Raw genomic sequence first — 21,191 nt, 5'->3', positions numbered from 1 at the left:
CCTCCTCGCCCCCCCCCGCCCGCGGCTGCCTCGCTCGGGCCCAGTCGCCTTTTCAGTGGCTGAGATAAGATGTCAATGAGAGGGGAGGGAGGGTTAGCAGAGCTGCCGGAGGAATTGATTCTTGTCTGCCTCTCCGAGCAGCCTGTCTGCGCAGCAGCACATGATACGGTTTTGCACAATACCCCACTAATGCCCTAGTCAGCAGCTTCCAAGGGAAGAACAGTATTGGAAAAAAAAAAAAAGAAAAAAAAAAAAAAATTAGCAGTCCTCCGTGAGCCGCAGAGTGCATGGACCAGAGCTAAATTTGGAAAGCTAAAGCTTATTTTGTGCAAGATTATTAGAATTATTTGGGTTTCCAAATGCATGCTCACACACATGTACGTATTGCTGGCCAGCTTTTCCACGTGACTTGGCTGGATCCAAATGCAGTTGTTATTTATAGATGGCAAGAGCAGTGATGGCATTATCTTATAGCACTCCAGTCCTGAAATTATAGCATTCGTGCAGGGAGAGGGGGCCAGATGCCCTCTGTGAGAATTTAGGCAGGCAGCTCTTCTGAAAATGTCTATAGGATGAGATAGTCATGAATAACCCTTTCCCTCTTCCCCCCCCCCCCCCCCTTTTTTTTTTTTCCACATAGGGAAAAGAAAGGTATTCAAAAATCAGTGCAGGCTGTGATTTCTACTGGCTTCTTCCCTAGATGCATGTAAAAAGCAATTAGCCATGTTCATTTTTTTACCTCTCCCGTATTCCATAGATAACCTATTTCTACCTATGTAAAACCATAAACATTCCCCTGAAGACAAGGAAACAGCAATTTCTAATCTGTCTAAAACTAATGTTCATACTTAGGTTTTTAAATGAAGCAGTCTCCTGTTCAAAACCGCTGTGTGCTTGTAGCTCAGCTAATTGAACTGAGGCATGTTCATGTGCGCTGGAGCTGTGTCTTCGGATACCGCCTGTGCAGAGAAACAGCTGGCTGATTTCTGCCTCTGCGGAGTGCTGTAGCCTTGGTGCTGGGGCCAGACTCTGAGATGCAGCAGGAAATTTCATCTAACTGGGGGAAAAACACAAAACAAAACCAAATAAATGTGTGGGGGAAAGAAAAACAAACAAACAAACAAAACCGGTCAAATCAGATTCCTGGTCAGGTTCACAGGGTGGTCATGCAAAGAGGTGCTGCAGCACAGCTGGGTGCATGCAAGCCACAGCAGGGCATGGGCACAGACAACAGAAGATGGGGCTACCTGAAGGCAGTATTGCCGCGGAACACTTTGTATCATGAAAATACAATCAAAATAATCTGAAGATCAGGGTAGCGTTATTTAGATGTTTCTTATTTTACGCCAACTTGAGTTTTCTATGTGGTCCTAATCATAACAGAGCATAGATGATTTGCTAGATCTGCTTTATTGGTAATAAATTAAATAAAAAAGCACAGTGCACATTGTGTCCTAAAGGGTATTAGAACGATTTAACAAGACCATCCATGGCTCACAAAGTCTGCTCCATTAATAAAACCATGTTTGAGGTGAGACATGTCCATTAGCCCAATGGACACACTAGAAGAAACAAACTTTCAGGGTACAGAAGCCCTTCTCTTGCTCAGATTAGTTTACCAAGTTCCCAGTGCAGCTTGGGAATGATTATGTGGCATTTAACTTCGGTATGTTAATTGAATGTTAATTAATTAGGTGATTCTGAAGAAAAGGTGATTAGTACCAGAGGAGCAGAGCAGGTTGCTAGTAAAGGGAAGATGACAGGGTTTTTTGGGTATGGTGGGACACACATGGAAAAAGAGAAGTAATGACTTTGTTAGAAAACGCATTAACAGGGCAGTGAGATGAGAAACATCTCTGCCTTGAAATTGCAGTGCATGCACTCATTTGTCTGCTCTGTATTGTTCGAACATAAATAAGTTAAAAACTCCTGTAAGCTGAGTTTCTATTTGCTGATGTCCTTAACTGTTTTCATGTTGAGCACATAGATTATTTTATACACAGTTGTAATTTTCTTTCAGAATTAAAAACAAGATGCAAGGATAGGGTCAGAGTGCTTTCAGCTCAGTTCTGTTCAAGTACAGTTTGTATAGTGTGAAAAATGGTCTTGGAACCCCCAGCTTTGAAAACTAACATTTTTTTCCTTTAACACTTAAAGAGAAGTTGGCAAAAGTTGTATTATGCTAATTGTGCAAAAATAAAAAAAAATTCTGAGGACACCTGATAAAACATTATTTTCCCATAAAAATGTAAAATAATGAAAAACTAAAGCAGAGCGAGCCTGCAGAACCAAGAAGCAAATTTCCTAAAATAGCTTTTGGTCCTCCTCAGAAGTTCTGGCTGCACACTGTTAGCTTTGGAAACACGCTTCTGCAATAAATTTTGGTTGTGTGGTTTCTGCATTTTTTTTTTCCTCTTGAAAGCCTCTCCAGATGTTTTACAGTTGCTGTTTGAAAATGTTCCCTGGCAGGCACAGAGACTGTGGGCACAGAGCAGTAACCTCTTGATGTGGTGGTTGTGGTTTTTCCTTGCAAAGAGAGGAAGGTGTATGATCCTCTCTGTTCTGGGACTCATTCTGTCACAAATGGTGTGACCTTCAGCACATCACCTGCTCTCATTTTCTTTCATCTTTAAAACTTAGCCAGCAAGCCATGTAGCTGGATGGCCACTTCAGCAGTCTCTGCAGGAACTCTCCACTCTGTAACTGAGATGTTAAGTATTTTTTACATTTCTTGTCTCTTTGGAATACTTATAAATACAAGACAGATTTAAATTTTTCCAATGTTTGAGTGAAAATCCTGTGTTGACAATCACAGATTCATTTGTTTGTAAAAAGCTTCAAAAAGACATCTATGCCATGCTCCCTTGCCTGAAGAATCCCTAATACCATTCTTGCTAGATGTTTATCTGACCTTTCCTCAGCATCTCCATTGATGGAGATGCCTCACCTTAGGGTATTTAGGAGCATTAGGATACTCCTAATACCTAACCCGTGTCTTTTCTGTCTCTCTGTATATTATATTTTGGTGTTTCTACTGTGGATATGGATAATGCTTTGTTACTCAGTATATCGGAATACTGCTGTTGATCTCCTCTCTTCAAAAAAAAAAAAAAACCCAAGAACCAACCACCCAACCAAACAACAGAACAACAAACCAAAACCCTTAGTCCATGCAATCTTTTCTTGCAGGTTATATTGGTAGGTTTTTTCCTAATCATTCTGATGGCTTTTCTCCCCCTCCGTGGCTGTACGTTCTGATGGGGTAGAGAGAAAGGAGAACTGTGCATCCTTCAGACTTGGCTTCCACTCGTGCAGCCAAGGAGGCTGGTTGACTTTTCTCCGGCAGCACAGCTCGGCTCAGCCTCTGCACAGCTGCTGCCTTCAGCTCTGCTTCAGAGAACTCCTGCCTTTGGAGATAGTTCTCACCCTGTTGTTGGGAAGGTACACAGTGTCGTACTTTATACTTGTCCCTGTTGGACATAATTTCAGACCACTTCTCCCGCTTTTCAAGATGGTTCCAACACCAAATTTCTGCAGTGAAGTGATGCTTCTTTCCAGCTGGTGCCATCTGTAAATTGACCCAGAACATGTTCTAGCCCTTTATCCATCTGCGTCATGGATACCCATAAATGAAGCATTCAGTAATTTCAAACCCAGAACAAACTAGTGCAAAAAGTGATCTGATAATGCTCGTTTCTGTTACTGACCGTTGGTTTAATAGTTTTAATAGTAAGCTTGAGTTTCCAGCCGTTTTTTGTGGTGTTCAGCTAGACCTAATTTCCCTTGTTTATTTGTAAGAATGATACATAAAGCAGCACTGAAGTCACACTAAAATCTAACTAATCTGTGCTCAAGGTCTCCTGTCTGCTAGTGTAAAGAAAGTACAGATAGGTGGTGTGATCTGTTCCCGACAAATTCATTTTGGTTGTTACTAATTTTTTACTTTATTCTTGGTCCTTTCGAACAGTTTGGGTTATTTTTCCCCAGCTGGAAACTGGACCTCCAATTCTGCTGTTATTCCTTTTCCTGTTTTGAAGATAGCAACTACATTTTCCCTTTTACAGACTTACGTCGCTGTGCTGTTTGTGCATGGGTTCCCTATGTTCAAACTGGTTAAATGCCTCTGGTCTTTTTTTCTAGCACGTTTGGGTATTAGTGGTAGTGTTAGATCAGGAGTTGTTTACAGTAATAATTGGAGGGCTCAAGATGAATTAAGTGAAACTGAGCCTCTCACCTGCAGGTCACCAGTTTGAATCTAGCCAAAGATGGGTTAAAAGTGAGTCACTTCCATTTTTCAGATGTCTGTATTATGTGTGAAATCTGTTGATGACTAGAACTGGCATTACAAAATAAAAGCGTACAGCAGTAGTGAAAGACACTGTTGTTTGAAATCTAAGCAGTGAAACCAACAATTGGATGAGTAAGAAAACAAGCACTCTAATGCTATTGGAGTGCATTTCCTTTGAAAAGCTGTATCCAAGATTCACTTGCTGGTGGCCTTTCACCAACTTTGTCTTCTCTTTATAATGGGGCATGTTTTCAGATGTAGCAACGTGGGTACAGCTAAGCCTAAATGAGATGCTTACGTATTTTATCTGGATCCATGCAGAGTGTTTTGTGCTTGCCAAATTGAGCCATTGTTGCTATGTTTTGTAATGTATTACTTCAAAGTTAATGTAGTGAATCTGGTAAGATGTTCTGCCAAGTTTTGGCAAGTGTAGAATGAAATTGGGGAATCCCGGTTCCACTGAAGTAATGGGATAAGGATAGCAGGATTCAAATCTGTGTCTCCAGCATGTACTGTTGCAGTTGGCAAGAGGTTGTGGTGAAGCCTATATATATGTATGTGTCTTAAGAGGTATTTGTGAAAAGCTAAAGATATGCCAAGGCAAGCTGGACGCATATTCAAGACCAGACTTGTACATGGTGTTGCTGTCATGCAGCAGCCTTGAAAGCACATGCTAGGTAACTCTCAGGTTTGCAGTATGGGTTTTGTTGAATAAAAGCTCTGTTAATTATTTTGATATTACATTCAGTTTAATTAGGCATTCCCCACGTTATCTATTTTGCTACAAACCTGCATGGTGTTTGGTTTTTTAATGATAATACATAACTGCATTATAGATTCTACTGAGTCAAAGCTGGGTATTTCTGTAGGACACAGCTGTAGCTATAGTAAGGAAGGAGGCATTGGGGATAAAGGACACATAGGTGATAAAAGACATTACTAGTGGTAGAAACATGTATCATACCCCGTTTCACAATGTTGAACCGTGGCTGTTGACTTTGTGTTCCTGTGGTGATTAGCAGGGCAGTTCATGCCTCCCAAAGCAAGGTTTGAGCCAGGTGCCCCCTTAGCTCTGCTGGGGAATTCAGTTCCACTCACTTTGCTGTGCAGTTGCTGGGACTAGCGCTTTTTAAACCTGTGTACGTTTGGAGGTGGTACCAAAGATACAACTTGCTCTCCTCACTACTAGTAGAGCAGGCTGGTGTTGGTACTTCTACTTCAGGTAAAATCAGTGAGTTTGATCTAACTTGTCTACTTGAACTGTTTAAGCTAACATCACTGATTTTGCCTGATGGAGAACAGCAAACACAGTCCTCAGCTGCTCCAAAAAAGCAGCCAGCTGGGGTGTAAGCCTCCTGGGGTGAGGTGGGAGCAAACACCTGGGAGCAAGGACTGGCTCTGTGCCGCGGGCCCCTGCGTGCTGAGTGGGCATCTGCAGGCAGGCAGAGCAGAGCAGAGCAGAGCAGTAGGCCTGGGAGGGAGAGGTGGACTCCCTGGGAACCGCTGCGAGTCCACGTTGAACAGCCAGACTGCTGAGAAATGACTACTTCTGCTTTGTAATTGGCATTATATATACTGCTTTTGTGCTCTCAGCATTGAGGCAGATACAGAGCAGAAGCTGGTGTAATGACAGGGGTAGGGCTTGTCTGTCGCAGGCTTAGGACACATAGCGGTACCTTGAAAGAACTGAAGAGGAGGGACAAACCACGTGTACTCTGAATAGTTACATCCTATTTCCTTTGTGGCCTTGCTTTCCTGCCCTGACTGTCTGACCGGGTAGCCAGCCATTGCCAGGCTATGCTGGAGTGTGTGAGGAGAGCTGCAGTAAAATCAATCCTTGAAATAGTTTGGGATGACCAGTTTCTCCCTCTCTCTCCATTTCCCAGCTCTTTAAAAGCAAAATGGCTTTTAAAACATGAGGAAAACATCTGATTTACTGATTCCCAAAATTGTGGACAAAGATTCCATTCTTTTAGTGCAATTGAAGTTATTTTTCTGATATTACTGTGCATTGAGCATTAGGTAGTTAACATTTTTAATATATTTTTCTAAACAGTATATAGGCTCCATTTTTCTGTCTAAAAAGAATAACATTCTTAAACAACCAAGACAATAGTTATTTCCACTCCTTTCCTTCTCTTCACTGCTTCCCTTTGCACCCCACCAAATTATCTCACTGGATGATTTATAAAAACTGTATTTAAATTGCAGTCTATACAGAAGAGGCTAGAATGACCTCAGTAGCTCTGTATTCCACTTATCTGGAATTCTCCATGTAAGAAATATGAATTTGTTTCTAGGAGTAATATAAACTTAATGGATATGATTGTGAAAAAAATGCTGTGTTTTCTTACTTATGCTGTAAATATCTTTTCAGTCAGATGCATTTCCTTCTGAGACACAAAACCAAACTAGCGAGACAGTGCTGAACAGATAGTTCTCCGAATCAAACTCCTCCTTTTTTTCTAATATTTTCATTGCAGTGAGTAAGAAATACGGGTCTGCCAGTCTGCCTATTGAACTATCTGCTGCAGCTTAACTGCAGCAAGGAAGCGGTAATCCTATTGTGCTCCTCCAGCAGTCTCCCGGGAAGCAGACAGCATTGAAATTACTGAGCTGTTGTCCTATCCCCTCCTCACCTGTCTTTGTGGCTGTAAATATAGTGTCTGCCTGTAAATAACAGTTCGCTGCACCTTTAAGCCCGTTCCCTAACAAGAGGCGGCGATTTACTGAGGTGATAAGCTGTAACTAATACTAGGGTATCATAATAGGTAAATAGATTAGCACCGTGCTTCTCTGTATTTTGCTTTCTAGGGAGCCCACTGGCTCATTCACTCAGAGATGCTTACTATGGCACTTTGCACTGCAAAGTTAAATCAGTCAGTTACAGGATTGCAGCCGTCGGTGCTGGTGTGGATGCAGCTAATGAAATGCATTAGTGAATCTGTGGGGTGGCATTGATCGCTTAGCCTGTTTTCCTTCCCCTTTCTGTTCCCTGGCCCAAAAGGGATAGTAATAGGTTGTACCAGTATTTGATGCCATGGCTATAAACTATCCTTCGAGGTGCGTCATCAGCATCCATCACATAATTGTTGCAAGTACAGTGGCATCGTTTGTCATCAAGAAGTAAGAAGCGGTGCAGGCAGCCTGGGCATGATCTGTGGCTTCCCCCAGCTCGAGCTCCTGGGTTTTCCCAATGAAAGGGCCCAGCGCTTCCAAAGCAGTTGTGATACTACTGCTGGGTGCTGGGCACACACGGCTCCGAGGGATGGCAAGTGGCCACAGAGTGGGCAGCGGAGGCCTTTGTTTCTATACTGCTTGGCAGGTTTTAGGCACAAAAGGGCCTTCGCAGGAAAGGAACAATACTGGGGGATGTGGCCAGTCCTAATAATTGTGTCGCAAATCTTGTGATATTTGGCACATTCTTAAAGACCTGGCTCCTAGAGGTGGGGGATTAAATAACAATTGCTTCCTTTCTCTTTCAAGCGAAGCTTAGCTCCGTGGTTGCAGAGAAATGCTTGAAATGTCACTTGGGCTGAAGGGAAAAAAAATAAATCTTTGCCTTCCAGCCCTCTTCCCTCTCCTTGTCCCCAGGATCCCAGTGTGGATACACTGTGATATCTTACGATTTTTTCAATGAGTGTTTAAAACGATTGGAGGCATCCAGAAGGACATAAAGTGTGGCCAGCTCTGGGTGTGTGGGAGTATTTATGAGTATTTTAAGGAGAGGTTGGTCACATTCTGTGCTGAGACACACTCTTGCAACGTCTGGTCCTCTTCCGAGAAAGGAGAAACAAAAATGGGACTGGATAGCAGCAAGCTGAGTATCTCTGAATGGTTTTTTTCTCTCGCTTCCTTAGGGAAACCCCTTGGGCTACTTGTAATTGAAATTTCTCTTATTTTTAAATCTTTCTGTTTTTCTCTATTTCACAAATGTGAAAGCTGAGGCTGCTCATTTCTGTGTTGGTTTCTTAACGCAGTCGTCATTAGCAAATCAGTATTGATTTATTCCTATGAAAATACATCAACACTTAAAGTAAAACACAATCCCATTAAGAATGATACAGGGTTTGCAAATGGAGAAAAGTAGGTCAAATATTGCACCAATCATCCCAGAGTGTGCCCCTTTAAGCCAAATAAATGTGTGAATACACTTAAACTGTCAGCACGTCATTTAACTGCCGTTATTATGCATCTTTTGGCATGAGCTGGCAGAGCCCTCTGTGACTGAACAGGGGTTGAAAACATGAAATCTGGTGTATTAACCAGGTTGTATTTTACACCTGGGCTGCGTACAGGGGCATGGGGGGTGTACGTTTAAGGATTTTTGTTTTCTCCCCGTTGCAACAGTTGACTTCAACTTAAGCAGCAAAGCCACATCATTATATGCAAGGGGCATTGTAGCAATGCAGCACAGGAACACGATTTAAATCTGATCATTAAACTGCCGCAGCAAGAGACTGCAAGAGACGGTGTGGATGGTCCATCTGCAAAATCTGTGCTCCTGTTGTACAAGGAGGAGGGGCGGAGGGGGGAGAAAAAGCAGCTGCTTGGCTGTGCTATGAGAGGGAGAGACTGACTGTTGGCACCATCTGTAGCTGTCCTTTGTGCTTGCTGCTTTATCTGTTCATTATAGTATGATACTGAATTTCTCGTGCTTTGAGTGTAAATGAGTTGAGATGTGCCTAATACTGTCAGCATAAAAAGCAGTAACTAAGTACACTAAAGATGAATAGTGTAATCTGTAAATTCATTTTGAGTTTGTTTCATCTTGCTTGAATAGCCCAGGAAGTGATGTTCTCCAGAAGCCAGCTGTACCAGATGTGTGTGGGGGGTATATATTCATCTTACCAAGTGGAGAGCAGAGCAGTGGAGGTAGATGGGGAGAAGAGGGGCCACCCCAGCATTTCCAGCAGAGGAGAGCAGACTCCTTTAGAGGGTTCTTGCTCCTGCTGAGCTGGATAGAGGCGGACTGGTAACTCCTAAGGTGGCTACAAACAGCTCTGTTTTCATTCTGTGCACAAACACCAATGCAGAGAAGAGAGCAATTATACATGGTACATGAGTCGAAATGTCCCAGGGGAGGAAAGGTTAAACCTCTCCATAATGAGTGCTGTGATAGGGATGAGTAAATTTGCTGCGTTTTATACCTGCAGTCTCTTAGTTTCTAAAAACATGAGTCCTCTCCAGATAACTTGTAGAATGAAACTGTCCAGCTTATCTTGAGGACCTCTTTGTTCTTTGACAGCTTACATTTCACCTTTATAAATGTGTGTATTGGATATTGCTGATAATAACTCATTAAGATCTTTTCTTCACCTCACCAAAGCAATGCCATCTCATTGGCGTATTCCTTTTCTGGGAGTTACTCTGCTTTTTTTCCAAGCAGGTTTGATATCTGTTTGCAGATTCATGCCCTCAGACCCATCAGGTTGTTGCTTTTTATCTTATTTGTCAAGTGTATATAGGTGCACAGAAGGAGCAGGTCCCTCCTCCCATCAAAGCCTTGTTTAAGATGGACGATTTCCATTTGACGCCATAGTAATTACACTCGGCTGTGGAAGTGCTCAGCATCCAGTATTACTCTGCTACGGCTGCGTTTAGCGTTCAGCAGAACACTTTGTTTGTGTTTCTCAGAGCTCAAGTGGCCGTGGTGTGCGGGAAGAAACCCTGCAAGGCAGGGATTTGTATCCAGGTGGCTGGAAAAGGGGGAGGGGGGCCTTTGTCGCTGGCACATTAGTAATGATATGCCAGGGATAAAAGGTGAGTATAATTTGATCAAATGCTTGTTGACAGATTCCTTGGCTAATAGAGAAGCAGCTTAGACTGACACTCGTTGCTGGAACATTTCACAGAGCTCGGGGGAATGCTTTCTGTAAGCTACATGTGAGGCTGACAATTTCCGAGTGACCATATTTAGTTACATGAAGAAGCGGTGTCCCCTTTTTGTCACAGCAGAGCTCTAAAATGCCTCCCTAAACACCGCTCTTGACCTTCCACTTGACAAATGCAATGAAATTACTACCTCTCCTTTGTCCAAATGTGTGATTAATTCATAGGAATGGCCCGGGCTTTAAGCATTTTTCTTGTGTGGCCGTTAAACTTGAGAAATCCCAATTGTTTCTTGTATTGAAAAATCATATCTGTGGGTGTTCTTGGCAAAGCAGGTTCCTTCTTTTCCCCTACAAATATGACTTAACAATTAGTCTCTTTGGAATTTGTTCTAAGTATGTGTTAACAGTGCCTGTGAGTAGCTACTGGAAAATGAAGGTGGTGTACCCTGAAATGATAGTTTGCTACTGCTTATGATTATGTTATTTAGTGAAAAGACATCCATTAGAAAAATAAGAAGTAAAAATAAAAGCCTCAATTTTAGAGAATTCCGCACTTGTCTCTTTTAAACCTAAAATTACATGTAGAGCTCTCCTCCTCTAAACCACTGTGGCAGCTTGGCTTTTGAGTAGTCTTTGGGTTCTCACCTACTTGTGCAATCTGTTGATTTGTGTTTGGTTCATAACACCTCAGGAAAGCACTTAGTTAAAAATTAAATATGAAGCATTTTCTTGTTCTGAGGGTTTTGTAAACTGTACTTTAAAGAAGGAAAAACCCCAAGCGCTTCCACTTGAGAATGTTTCTTCAACTGCAGAATTTTGCAATTATTCTGCACTTCGTTCCAGTGAAACTCTTCACTGTGTCATACCTTGGTGACTTTTTACCAGAGCCACTTCCGATGCTGAAATTGAACAGGCAGCTTTGAGGCTCTGTCGGGTGTCGCTGGAGGCTTCAGTGGGTTGTCTTGGCTGGGTGTGCTCGTGGGAGCCAGGTTTCACCCGCAGTCACTTTCTGAGGCACTGCTTACTGCAAAGTTAGGTGGTTTCTGTAACAGAGGTTGATATTTTCTGAGTGTGGGTGCGTAACGAAGAGGTCATGTTTTCAGAGATAATGACCCCTTTCATGTCTTCAGAGGGAGTTGCAAGCTTTTCGTCCCTCTAGGAAGTCTCTGCATCTTCATAGTTCATAAGCATGATTTTCCTGTAAGCACAGAATTACCCTCATTGACCAGAAGATTAGGCACATAATGGAAATACACATTTAGGGGTTGTGCTGGGTCAAATATAGATTTAAGTGCCTAACTTTGTATCCATAACATGAGTTTGGCCATATTCTTCTGTTTATGTATTCAAGACTGGTAGCTGATAGCAGTTTGGAAATGAATTCCTGCACATGGGGGTCTCTTCATGACTCTCCAATTAATATTTTGCACAAAAATAGCATAACAGAAAAGAGATCTTGTTGTTCTTTGCTCCCCTCTGTGAATGATGTCTTCTGTATGTTTTTGTTGCGTTTCTATTAGTGTGAAATTAATTTTTCTGTGTCTTTTTTCGCTCACAGCAGCTATCCCATGTCCTTGGGCCTCACCAATTCTTCATTTCTGTGCCGCTCGCTCAGACAAGTTCTCTTGGGCTGCGCAAAATGTTTGTAACTTGTGTAAAAACATTACAATGATAGTGTAGGGCAATTACAGACTCAATTTTGTAGGATAGTAATGTGAGTTGTGGTTTGTGGACAAGCCTTTCACTCCTGGGGTTTGTCTGTTCAGATTGTGACTCCCCATTACAGTAGCTTGTGTTTTTACTCAGCTGTGCTGGTTCTTCAGTTGTGCGCTTACTGTCACTGTGTTCTGTTTGCACAGCGCTGCTTTCGTCGTGGTGTGAGGAACTGGGACGGCTCTTGCTGCTTCGCCACCAGAAAAGCCGGCAGAACGATCCTCCAGGGAAGCTACCCATGCAACCCCCCATGAACTCTATGAGCTCCATGAAACCCACCCTCTCTCATAGGTGAGTCTCAGCCCAGTGCACTGGAGCAGCAGTCTCTACAGATGTACCCGTGACAGATCTGTTAATTGAAATGCTTGTTCCCATTGACAGAGATAGCTACACTGTTTCATGTGCTAACAGCACTACAGACAACAGGGGATCTGTAATTATAGCAAGTACTAAAACTTGGGTTTTGTCTTTGCTATTGTCTGGTGCATAGTGAAGTGACTCTTCCATCTTCAAATCTGTGCTCAGATCAGGTGAGCTTGCTTTCAAACTTCAAGTTGTGCCATAGAGATAAACTTCTACAATGTGTCTCTCACCAGACGTTTTCCTATTGTTTATTTAAATACAACTGGCTTTTCTTGAGGTTGACAACATTTCACTGATGTTCTGTTTTGTAAGTGTCCTTGGAAATGTATACAAAGCAATTGTATCGTGGGTGTAGCCATAGGTGGGAGAATGTCCTGTACCACCTTATATTAGTTGAGGATCACAAAGCACTTGCGTTAATTTGAAGAAAATGCGAGCATTAGAGGATCCTAGAGGAAGCTAAAGGTGTGAAGCCTTTGATTACCACATTACATGGAGGAGCAGTATTTGTGGTTCTTGTCTGCAGAGCCTAGGTCAAGGCAAAAGCTGAAGACGAGTGTAGACAGGATTAAACATTCATTTTGTGCTTTACGTTTCTAGGAGTTTTTTTCAAGGCTTCCTTTCCCTCAGCATCGCATTAAAGAAATCACAAATAGTATAAGTTATTCTACTGTAGGGTACTTTTGTTAGTAAAGGATTATAAGAGTGTGGATGAGGGTAAATTCCTTGTACCTAGATTCCATGGCAGCGTAAGTAACTTGAACTTTTGTGTTAGAATGGAGCATAGGGATATCTTTGTACCAGTGCATTTGCATGTGTGAATTCTTCTGGAAACCACTTTTGGTTTTGGGTTGGGGGTATTTTCCTTGCTTTTGTTGTATTTATGGGAAAACCATGCAAATGCTATGCCTTTTATTATAGCCCTTGTGAATAAAGTCCTTTCTTGTAGTATAACATAATATCACTGTCTTCGGAGTACCGGGATTGCCTCTTTTTTCAGTTGTTTATGAAATGATCGATTGTAAACACACTTAAAAAGAAAAAACAGAAAACCTTCTGTTCTAAAATAACTTATTTTTACACTTGGGAGAAGCTTTGCAGAAGCCAAGGTGAAATTAGTGGCCAGTCTGCAGAGAAAGCTTGGTGCAGTGTATACTCTCTCCTAGGTGTAGTTTTGTAGTTTTTAGATGCCTGATTCTTGTCCGACCTTTTAGCCTCTGTTCCCCTAGAGTCCATAAAGATGAAAGCACTGTTGTATCTCATAGGGGCTGTGTGCTGCGTTACTAGATAAGATAGGCACAACTCTTTTCTTTCACGGCAGTTTTCCACTGAAACTCTGTCACATGTCAAAAAATAAATACTTTCTTCTGCTATACCTAAATACCAGCATTTCTGGCAGTACCAGCTTACCCAATATTCTACCTAACAGTAGAACTGCAGTATCCTGCCCAGTATCAAACAGTCCCTATAAGTTTCTCTTGAGTATTGCCCTCAAAATGCTTTACTGAGGAAGACACTGGGCATCAGTTCTAAATTACTGCTGTTTACCTATGAGATGCCCCTCTAGAAACAGTATTTCTGTGGCATAACTTCTTATCTATAATAGTTGCAGCAGCCTCTTAGGGATTTGGACTACCTGCATCACTGCTTCAGTGTGTGCTGTTGTCTTGTCTGTAATTTAGCCATAACCGTGACTGCTCAAAATCTCTCAGGTGGTACATTAGAATGAGACATCTTGTGCTCCGACTTCTTTTTCCAGCTGGAACTGTTTATTTTCATGGATGTTTTATAATCAGTCTATAGGACAGTAGTGAAGTATGGGGTGAAGAAGTGAGTTTTCTGTTTGTTTGAATTAAACAAAAGCTGAAAAGCCATTAAGTACAATCTCAGTGATAAAGCTGTTGATGAAGCAACATTTGTATTTGCATTAGATTACGTTTGGGTCAGAAGCTTAGTATTAAAGTTCACAGTGTCTTATCTCTAATTCACAAGGTTTTTATATGAATTCAAACCAAAAAAAAAAGTATACTTTGCATTTTCTACAAGAAATTAATGTAGCCAGCTACTTCCAAGTTTTGTAAAAAAAATTAGATATGAAATTAGAACAACAAAGAGCATTTTCAAGAACCTTACATAGCTTAACAGAGCTATATGGGATAGGATATATGTCAGCCTCTGAATATCACTAGACAAAAAAAAAATCCTTCCCCTGTCATGGGACTATACTGAGTACTTCACACAGAGCTTTTTCTGCTGTTGCTTTTACTAGCAACAAAATTACCCAGAATTCTAGTCAGGGACTAGAATCCCCATGTACCTGGCACTACAGAACCACAGCTGCTTAGTCTCAGAGTTGAAACAGGGCTCAGCTATTTAAAATAAATTCTGACTCAAGAATGTATGACAAGAATTTAAATGTATTTAAGAAACTGTGGGCACATACACTGGAGGGAATTCAGGTCTGGCCTATTTTTAGGGACAACCTTTTATTTTTAAAAAGTTAATCAAATTGTGGAAAAAAACTGAAGTAGACAGATCAAGGAGGGCTTTGATAGTGATACTCTTGGTCAAATGCACTTACAGAGAGCAGAATATAAACCATACAAAGATGTGCACACATGCAACAAACGCTTTCAGAGTAGGGACTCTATTGTGCTAATTTCTTTCTAAATTTAGTTTTTCATTAACAGAATGATCAAGTGTTGCATATAAACAAAAATTCAGCTAAATACTTCCTAATGTAGGGCGGTTGGTTGGACTGCAAACTCCTCTGCTTTATGAACAGCATGAGCACTGGATTCTCAAAAAAATCCTGATCTTTTTTATTTTTTGCTTTAAGTCAGTGCAGTGTAATAATAGGTCAAACTTGAATGTGAAATTAATTGATTTTTATTTTTATTTTTTTAATTTTATTTTTCGACTTTTTTACTGATTCATGTGGGTAATCTTCACTTCTGGACTCAAACACCAGTATGAGACCTATCCACCTCTTTAATCCTGTATAACTTCTAATTTAAGTCCTATTTAAAGCATTTATGGGGGACTTAAGGAGAGCTGGTAGTCTTTGGGCTGGCCCTTCTGCTAGGAGTGAAATTTCATGCTTGCAGGGAGTAATGTAACTTCTTCGTATTGTAGTTTTCCAATCTGACATAATGTCTGTAATAACAGATACTACTCAAGGTGACTGATTGTTTACTTCTAAATGAATTTAAGGTCTTTGACCAATGCTGTTGTGTAAGTACAAATTATTGTCATTATGCACCTTTCTTTGCTTTGATCAAGTTCCTACTTGATGCTTCATTGCATTAAGTGGTGGACCTTTACATGTGAATCAAATTGAATCTTGGTTGAAATGGGTACAGTTTCCATCAGTCCCAGCAGGAGCTGCACCCTGGTTCAGTTTAAGGTGGATCTGACACATGCAAACCTTAGAAGGCTTCACATTTCTTGCATAGCTTCTAGTAAAGCTTACTTTGTCAACAAAAACATGTGAAAATAGTCAACTGTTAGTTGCAGTTTGGTATGTTGTCATGAGCATCGTTGGGTTCTTATTGTCTTCTCTCTTGCTCCAAATTTTGGTCTTCTGTATTAATTGCCAGCTGTCTTGCAGTTAAGTGACCAAAAGGTAGTAATGTCTGTATAGGGCAGTCAAGCTTGATGAAAAATATGAAGATAAAATTATTTTTATCACAAGTTACTTAGCACTAGAGGTTTTGAGAAAATTAAACAGTAGATCAAATTAAGTAGTGATTCAATATTACGATAGGTGCTTTATTTATTATCATTACTGGTTTATGTTCAGGCAACCGCCATAAATACCTTTTATTGGTTAGACTTGCTTTACGAAGGGTGCTTATTTTTAGTGTTTGTTTTGTCATTTTTTTCTTCTAGTTTGAATTTTTCCAAGAGCTGAACTTTTGGCAGTGGTAGGAGCTCTTGGAAGAAAATGGCAATTCTGTGTCTGAATTTGTACTGGGTGATTAGGACTGTCTCTTACATTGTTTGTTGAGAATCAGAAGTGATCTGTCTATAATGTACCAGTAGAAAAAGTGTCAAGAGTTTCTGCTAAGGTTCCTGCCTTTTCAATTTTGCCATGATAGGCAGTTTTGACCAACTGTGAATAGTCACTTTAAAAATGTCTGGATGAGAGAAATGGTTGAAGTGTAAGGTCAGGTGCAGCATATACACACTTTCATGAAAACAAGCACAGTGTGCGTGTTTTATACATCAGTTTGAAGTTAGGGATCACTTCGTTACTGCGTGTGGCTGTGGCATGCAGGAACAGCCTTTGCAAAAGAATTCAAAACTCTTCAGGTGAAAGATAAGATTGTTTCAAAGCCTTTCCATCTTTCTGTTTGTTGAAGTTGTGAAATAAATATAATTAGGGACTGAACAGATGGTAAATCCTAATATAAGAGAATATACGCAGTAAACCAACCTGTATCACTTCTGATTCTGCAAGAGCAGCCTCTCTTTTTCTTCTGTCTTCAGTCAAGAAATGTTAAAATCCACCATCAGAAGAAATTAAGGGGAAAGTTCAGGATCCAAAAATGTTTCTGCAGAAGTGCCATTTCTTAGAGAAAAAAAAAAACCTCAGGATTCGTTCAGAACAGTATTAAGTAAGGCCCCTGATGCTCTAAGCATGGTAAAGACAAAACTAATCGCTCGAAAGTACTGTCCCAAGACTTGTTTGCTCATCTTGTCCTCTAAGTGAAACCACTGATACTGGTTTCAGCACATATGGGGATATGGGGAGGATGGGGAAGAAAACCTTGAAACAACGTTGAAACTAAAAGGAAATGGTTAATGCTCTCTAGTTGAAAACTGATAATGTGTAACTATTAGCTGTTAATAATTAAACATATTATTTTCATGTGAAAAATCTGCATTTCATTTTAGGTGAGAGAAGTGATCAATTCTTGTAACAGGAAAGACTGAGAGACACGATCTCTGAAAACAATAAATGGGCAGCTTCTCGTCAAATATATATTCTTCACATGCTTGGTAAAAGGTTATAGGATAGGGATCATCTTTCATTGTGTGTACAGCACCTTGCAGAGATGTGAAAATAGGGCTTCTGTATTGATTAGAGTCAAAGTAAGCACTATTGCAATAAGAGTATGTAGCAACACAACTACTATACTTTTGTGATTTTTTTTCTGATGAGTACACGTAAGTGTTACATACTTTAAATTTTTTCCTCTAAGCGTTGTATATACTAGATAAAAAGTTTTAGGGTTTTGTTTTGTGATTTTTTTTTTTTTATTTAAAAGTGTCTGTTGATATTTTTGAAAATCCTGATAAAGACTAAGCAAATATTATGAGTATGTCTGCTGACTGAGGCAAAATCTGACTTCAGGCTTTGCCCTGTCTATGCTGATTTTTAAAATACAATAACCAAGACCTTTGAAAAGACAGCTGTCGTTCTTACGTTTGGGCCACATTGAACATCCAATTCCTGAAAATGTCTCATTGATTGGAATTTACTGTTTAGGGATCATCACAATAGTATCATGGTCTTTACATGAGGGCTGCTCTCAAAAGCAGATAATCGTGCTGAGTCTAGGTGATTTTCCTCTTCCAGTGTGTTGTGAAGGTTCCTTCTGTCACTTATTCTCAATGAAACCGACTCATTTCTGACGGCACTACAGTTAAAAATCAGTCAGCTGTGGCAACACCCCTAGTTTTTACCAATTTTGACTGTCAGCATGATAACTGTGTGGTGGCACTGGAAGCTATACTTTGCCTAGCTCTTTGACGCGAAACTCATTAAAATCATCTGGAGTCTTAACTGGACTGAGTACCTTTGGGTAGGGAACATCAGAACTGAGTCAGTGCCCTTCCACCACGGCAGCCTCAGGTCCACACGGGAGGTTTAGCAGTCCCTCCACGCACAGAAGGGCTGGGGGAGGGACAGCCCGTGGTTCAGCACAGGGTGAGTTGGGTGTGAGTAGCTGTTTGCTGGGTGCCCACGCTGTTAGCATCGTGCTCCAGCCTGCCTGCCAGGAGGTGACATGGCTTCTAAGCAGGGTGGGAGTTTTACAGTCTGGCGACGTTTTCAATTTTCAGTGGAGTGAAAAAAAAAAATTATTACCGGCATAAATGATGGCAAATACCTTGTCTTTTTAAAAGATTTCTGTTCTTTTTGGGTAATTTGACAAGAGGAACACAGGTGTGTATTTTGTCTAAAACCTCATCTTTTTCTTGATGCCTTTTCTTTGCATGTATCTGTCATTCATTCAGTTAGATGAAAATGTGACCCTCCACAGGATTTCCCTGTAAATAGATTACAAAAGGAATGAATTCCTGATAAATGATTTTGTCATTTTTTTATTCGTTATTCCCATACACTTGGGCTCTCAAGTCTCTTTAGTATCGCATTGGGAAGAAAAGGAAATAGTCATTACTCTTTGCAGTCATGGAGGGCTTTTCTAATGGTGTCCCTAAAATAAAATGGGTTAGAAATTCTTGCTAAAGAATTCCTGACTGGTTTTCGCTAGAGATGACAACAAAGCCTGCTCAACAGACAGAGCACATCAACAACCTGTGCAGATGGGTTGGTGACATTAATTAGATACTGACAGTGCCTTTAGCAGGACTCGGTGGTTCCTTCCCGTGAAAGGGCTGTTCCAGGAGTGAGGAATAGCACACCAGCCGGGGCATCTTCTTGCATGTCCTCATCTCCACCAGGCTGAGAATGCGGGGAAGGTAGCACGGTCTGTTTATGCTCTCCGTTCCCACTTACCACGTCAGGGGAGATACGATGTGATGGTTTGTTTGCCCGTGTCACTGTGTCAGCAACAGCATTTCCAAACAACTTTGACAGGCAGAGTGTCGGGGACGGCTCGGGGAGACGTTTCTCAGACCTGCCCTGTATGTGCCCGGAGCGCAGCCGTCCTTCACCGGCGAAGTCGTTTTTGCCCGGGCTCCCCCTGCCCTGCCCGGCCTGGCCCGGCGGCTGCCCCCCGGTACCTCCCGCCAGCCGGCTCCCGCCCCGTCCCGTCGGTTTCGGCCCGGTCGCGCCCCCAGCGCTGCGGGAGCCGCTGCCGCCCCGGCCCCGGCCCCGGCCCCGGCCCCGGCCCCGGCGGCTGCCCGCGGCAGGCTGGTGGCCGGCGGCGCGGCTGGGCAGGGCTGGGCAGGGCTCGCCCCCGCTCCCCGCTCGGCCCCGGAGCCCCCAGCCCCGCTCGCTTCCAGGGAGCCGCGGTGGGGCTGCGCTGCCCCCCTCCCCGCCCTCCCTCCCTTCCCGCCGCGCCTCTTGAAGAAAGCGGTTTTTTCTGTTGTCGGGGAGCGTAAATCAGCTTCATCTAAAATCTCGGAAGTGCGAGTCCATCAAATCTTCCTCCTAGCCGCCTGCTACACCTTGCGTGAGTCAGACTGCAGAGCTCCCGGTGCCCTTCTCGCTGTGCGGGGCTGCTCGTGGTTCCCCCTGTCTCAGAGGCAAAAGCAGAAGTGGAATCTGCTCACGCTTTCAGCGGTTCCTTCCCCGGTTGTTGTAGCAGTCGCTGACCTCCAGGCACTATGAATAAACAGCAAAGCTGGGAACAAAAGGAGTCTTCTGGCTGCCATTATCTCACATTAACATAGCAGACGCGCTGCGGTGTGAACAATGCGAGTCTCATTCGCCGATAATCAGCGAGTACCCAGGCATTTGGATTACCAAGGCAACAGGCAATGGTAGAATACTGGGTGGGTGTGTTTTTTATTGTAAAGGAGCAGTCGGATATGGAAACCCAGGTATATTGATAAAGCAGAGCAGAAGGCATGCCTGGTGGCAGGGGGGGACTGAGGGCTCGGGGTTGCATTCCGACACACGTGAGATAAATAAGACATGGATGAAGCAGGTCTGTGCTCTGAGATGCAATAAAGATTAAACTGCATTTGTCAAGCTGAAAACGGTCATAAGATAATTTCAGCATTTTGAAAAAGGTAACAGGTGGCATGTTAATAACAGGGCTGTTACCGGTGGATTTTGTAACTGTAATCTGGGCTGTAGTAATGCGTTGCATGGTCGACTTGTGTGACAATAGAACTGGGTGTGATGCTTTAATCTTTTTTCCTTTGATCGGATGGATGCTGTACTCCCATAATGTCAGACGATGGTAACCCCTTCTGCTGCTTCTCAGGCAGGAGCGGGTCTCAGTAGCGTTCTTGTTTCTTACCTGCATAGCTGTGATCGGTTTTTTCCCATGGACAGAAATAAGTTGTGTTATCTCTGTATCTTTGCGTGCATGCGCACACACGTGTGCAGGGACATATATGAAATCTATAATGTAGCAGGACTATGTGTGTATGCAGGGGGGTGTGGGTGTTTGCAGGTTCAGAAACTTCTGCATTAATCTAATTATTTGGCCTGATGCATTTTTCTCGTATCAGGGGTTAGATTCAGATGCACTAACTCTTGCTGAGCAGCATGGTACTTTGCAGGCATGGCTTTCTAACTGATGAGGCTGTGTGTAGAGTAAGGCGCCAGGAAGCAGCAGCAAGCATGTCACAGCCTGACCTGTAGCAACCCAATGTGAAATGGAAGGCAGCTTTCCCACCCGGTGCAGTCATAAGTCATCCAGGCCTCACAGGCCTTGTCAGGACTATAAAGAAAAAGTTAAGGGCTTTCCGCTTCCAGAGGTACTTCATATCACCTGCTGAACTGCTGGCTTGATTCTGCCATCTCAGTCTCCACGCAGGCGGCTGTATTGTGCGTATGTGTGCGGCTGCATGAATGGTTATTGTAAATGCGTGTGCTGATATTTAAAAGAGCAGAGGCAGGGAGGGGTGATAGCCACCTGCTAGCTGCAGGTGCCATCCAAACCACCGAGCTGATAAATGGCTTGCTGCTTTCACCTTTTGACTGCTTCACCTGCATCTGCTCACCTAGAAAGGGTTCAGAATGCTTCTGTGTTTTCAAATGATTTGCCAAAAAACAGCCTTCCTTCTTTTTACAGTGAATTATGAAATTTCTAAACGCTTTCAGTCTTCCTCTTCAGTTTGCATTGCTC

The 21,191-nt window shown here is 42.4% G+C and overlaps 1 protein-coding gene across 11 annotated transcripts in view; it reads left to right on the top strand.

Moving 5' to 3' along the window:
- Positions 1-21,191, top strand: part of ZMIZ1 (zinc finger MIZ-type containing 1) — a 360,810-nt gene that overhangs the window by 295,402 nt on the left and 44,217 nt on the right. For all 11 annotated transcript variants that reach the window (XR_012623945.1, XM_074830534.1, XM_074830533.1 and 8 more), the window contains one exon: positions 11,982-12,126. Coding sequence is in view for 10 of the 11 variants with exons in the window: in XM_074830534.1 (XP_074686635.1) it covers positions 11,982-12,126 (145 nt within the window). In the remaining variant the exon portion in view is untranslated. The remainder of the gene's footprint in view (positions 1-11,981; positions 12,127-21,191) is intronic.

Source organism: Strix aluco, chromosome 7 (genome assembly GCF_031877795.1).
Source record: "Strix aluco isolate bStrAlu1 chromosome 7, bStrAlu1.hap1, whole genome shotgun sequence".
Classification (NCBI taxonomy): domain Eukaryota; kingdom Metazoa; phylum Chordata; class Aves; order Strigiformes; family Strigidae; genus Strix; species Strix aluco.
The sequence above is the reverse complement of the archived record's forward strand: the minus strand, read 5'-3'. Positions and strand labels throughout refer to the sequence as shown.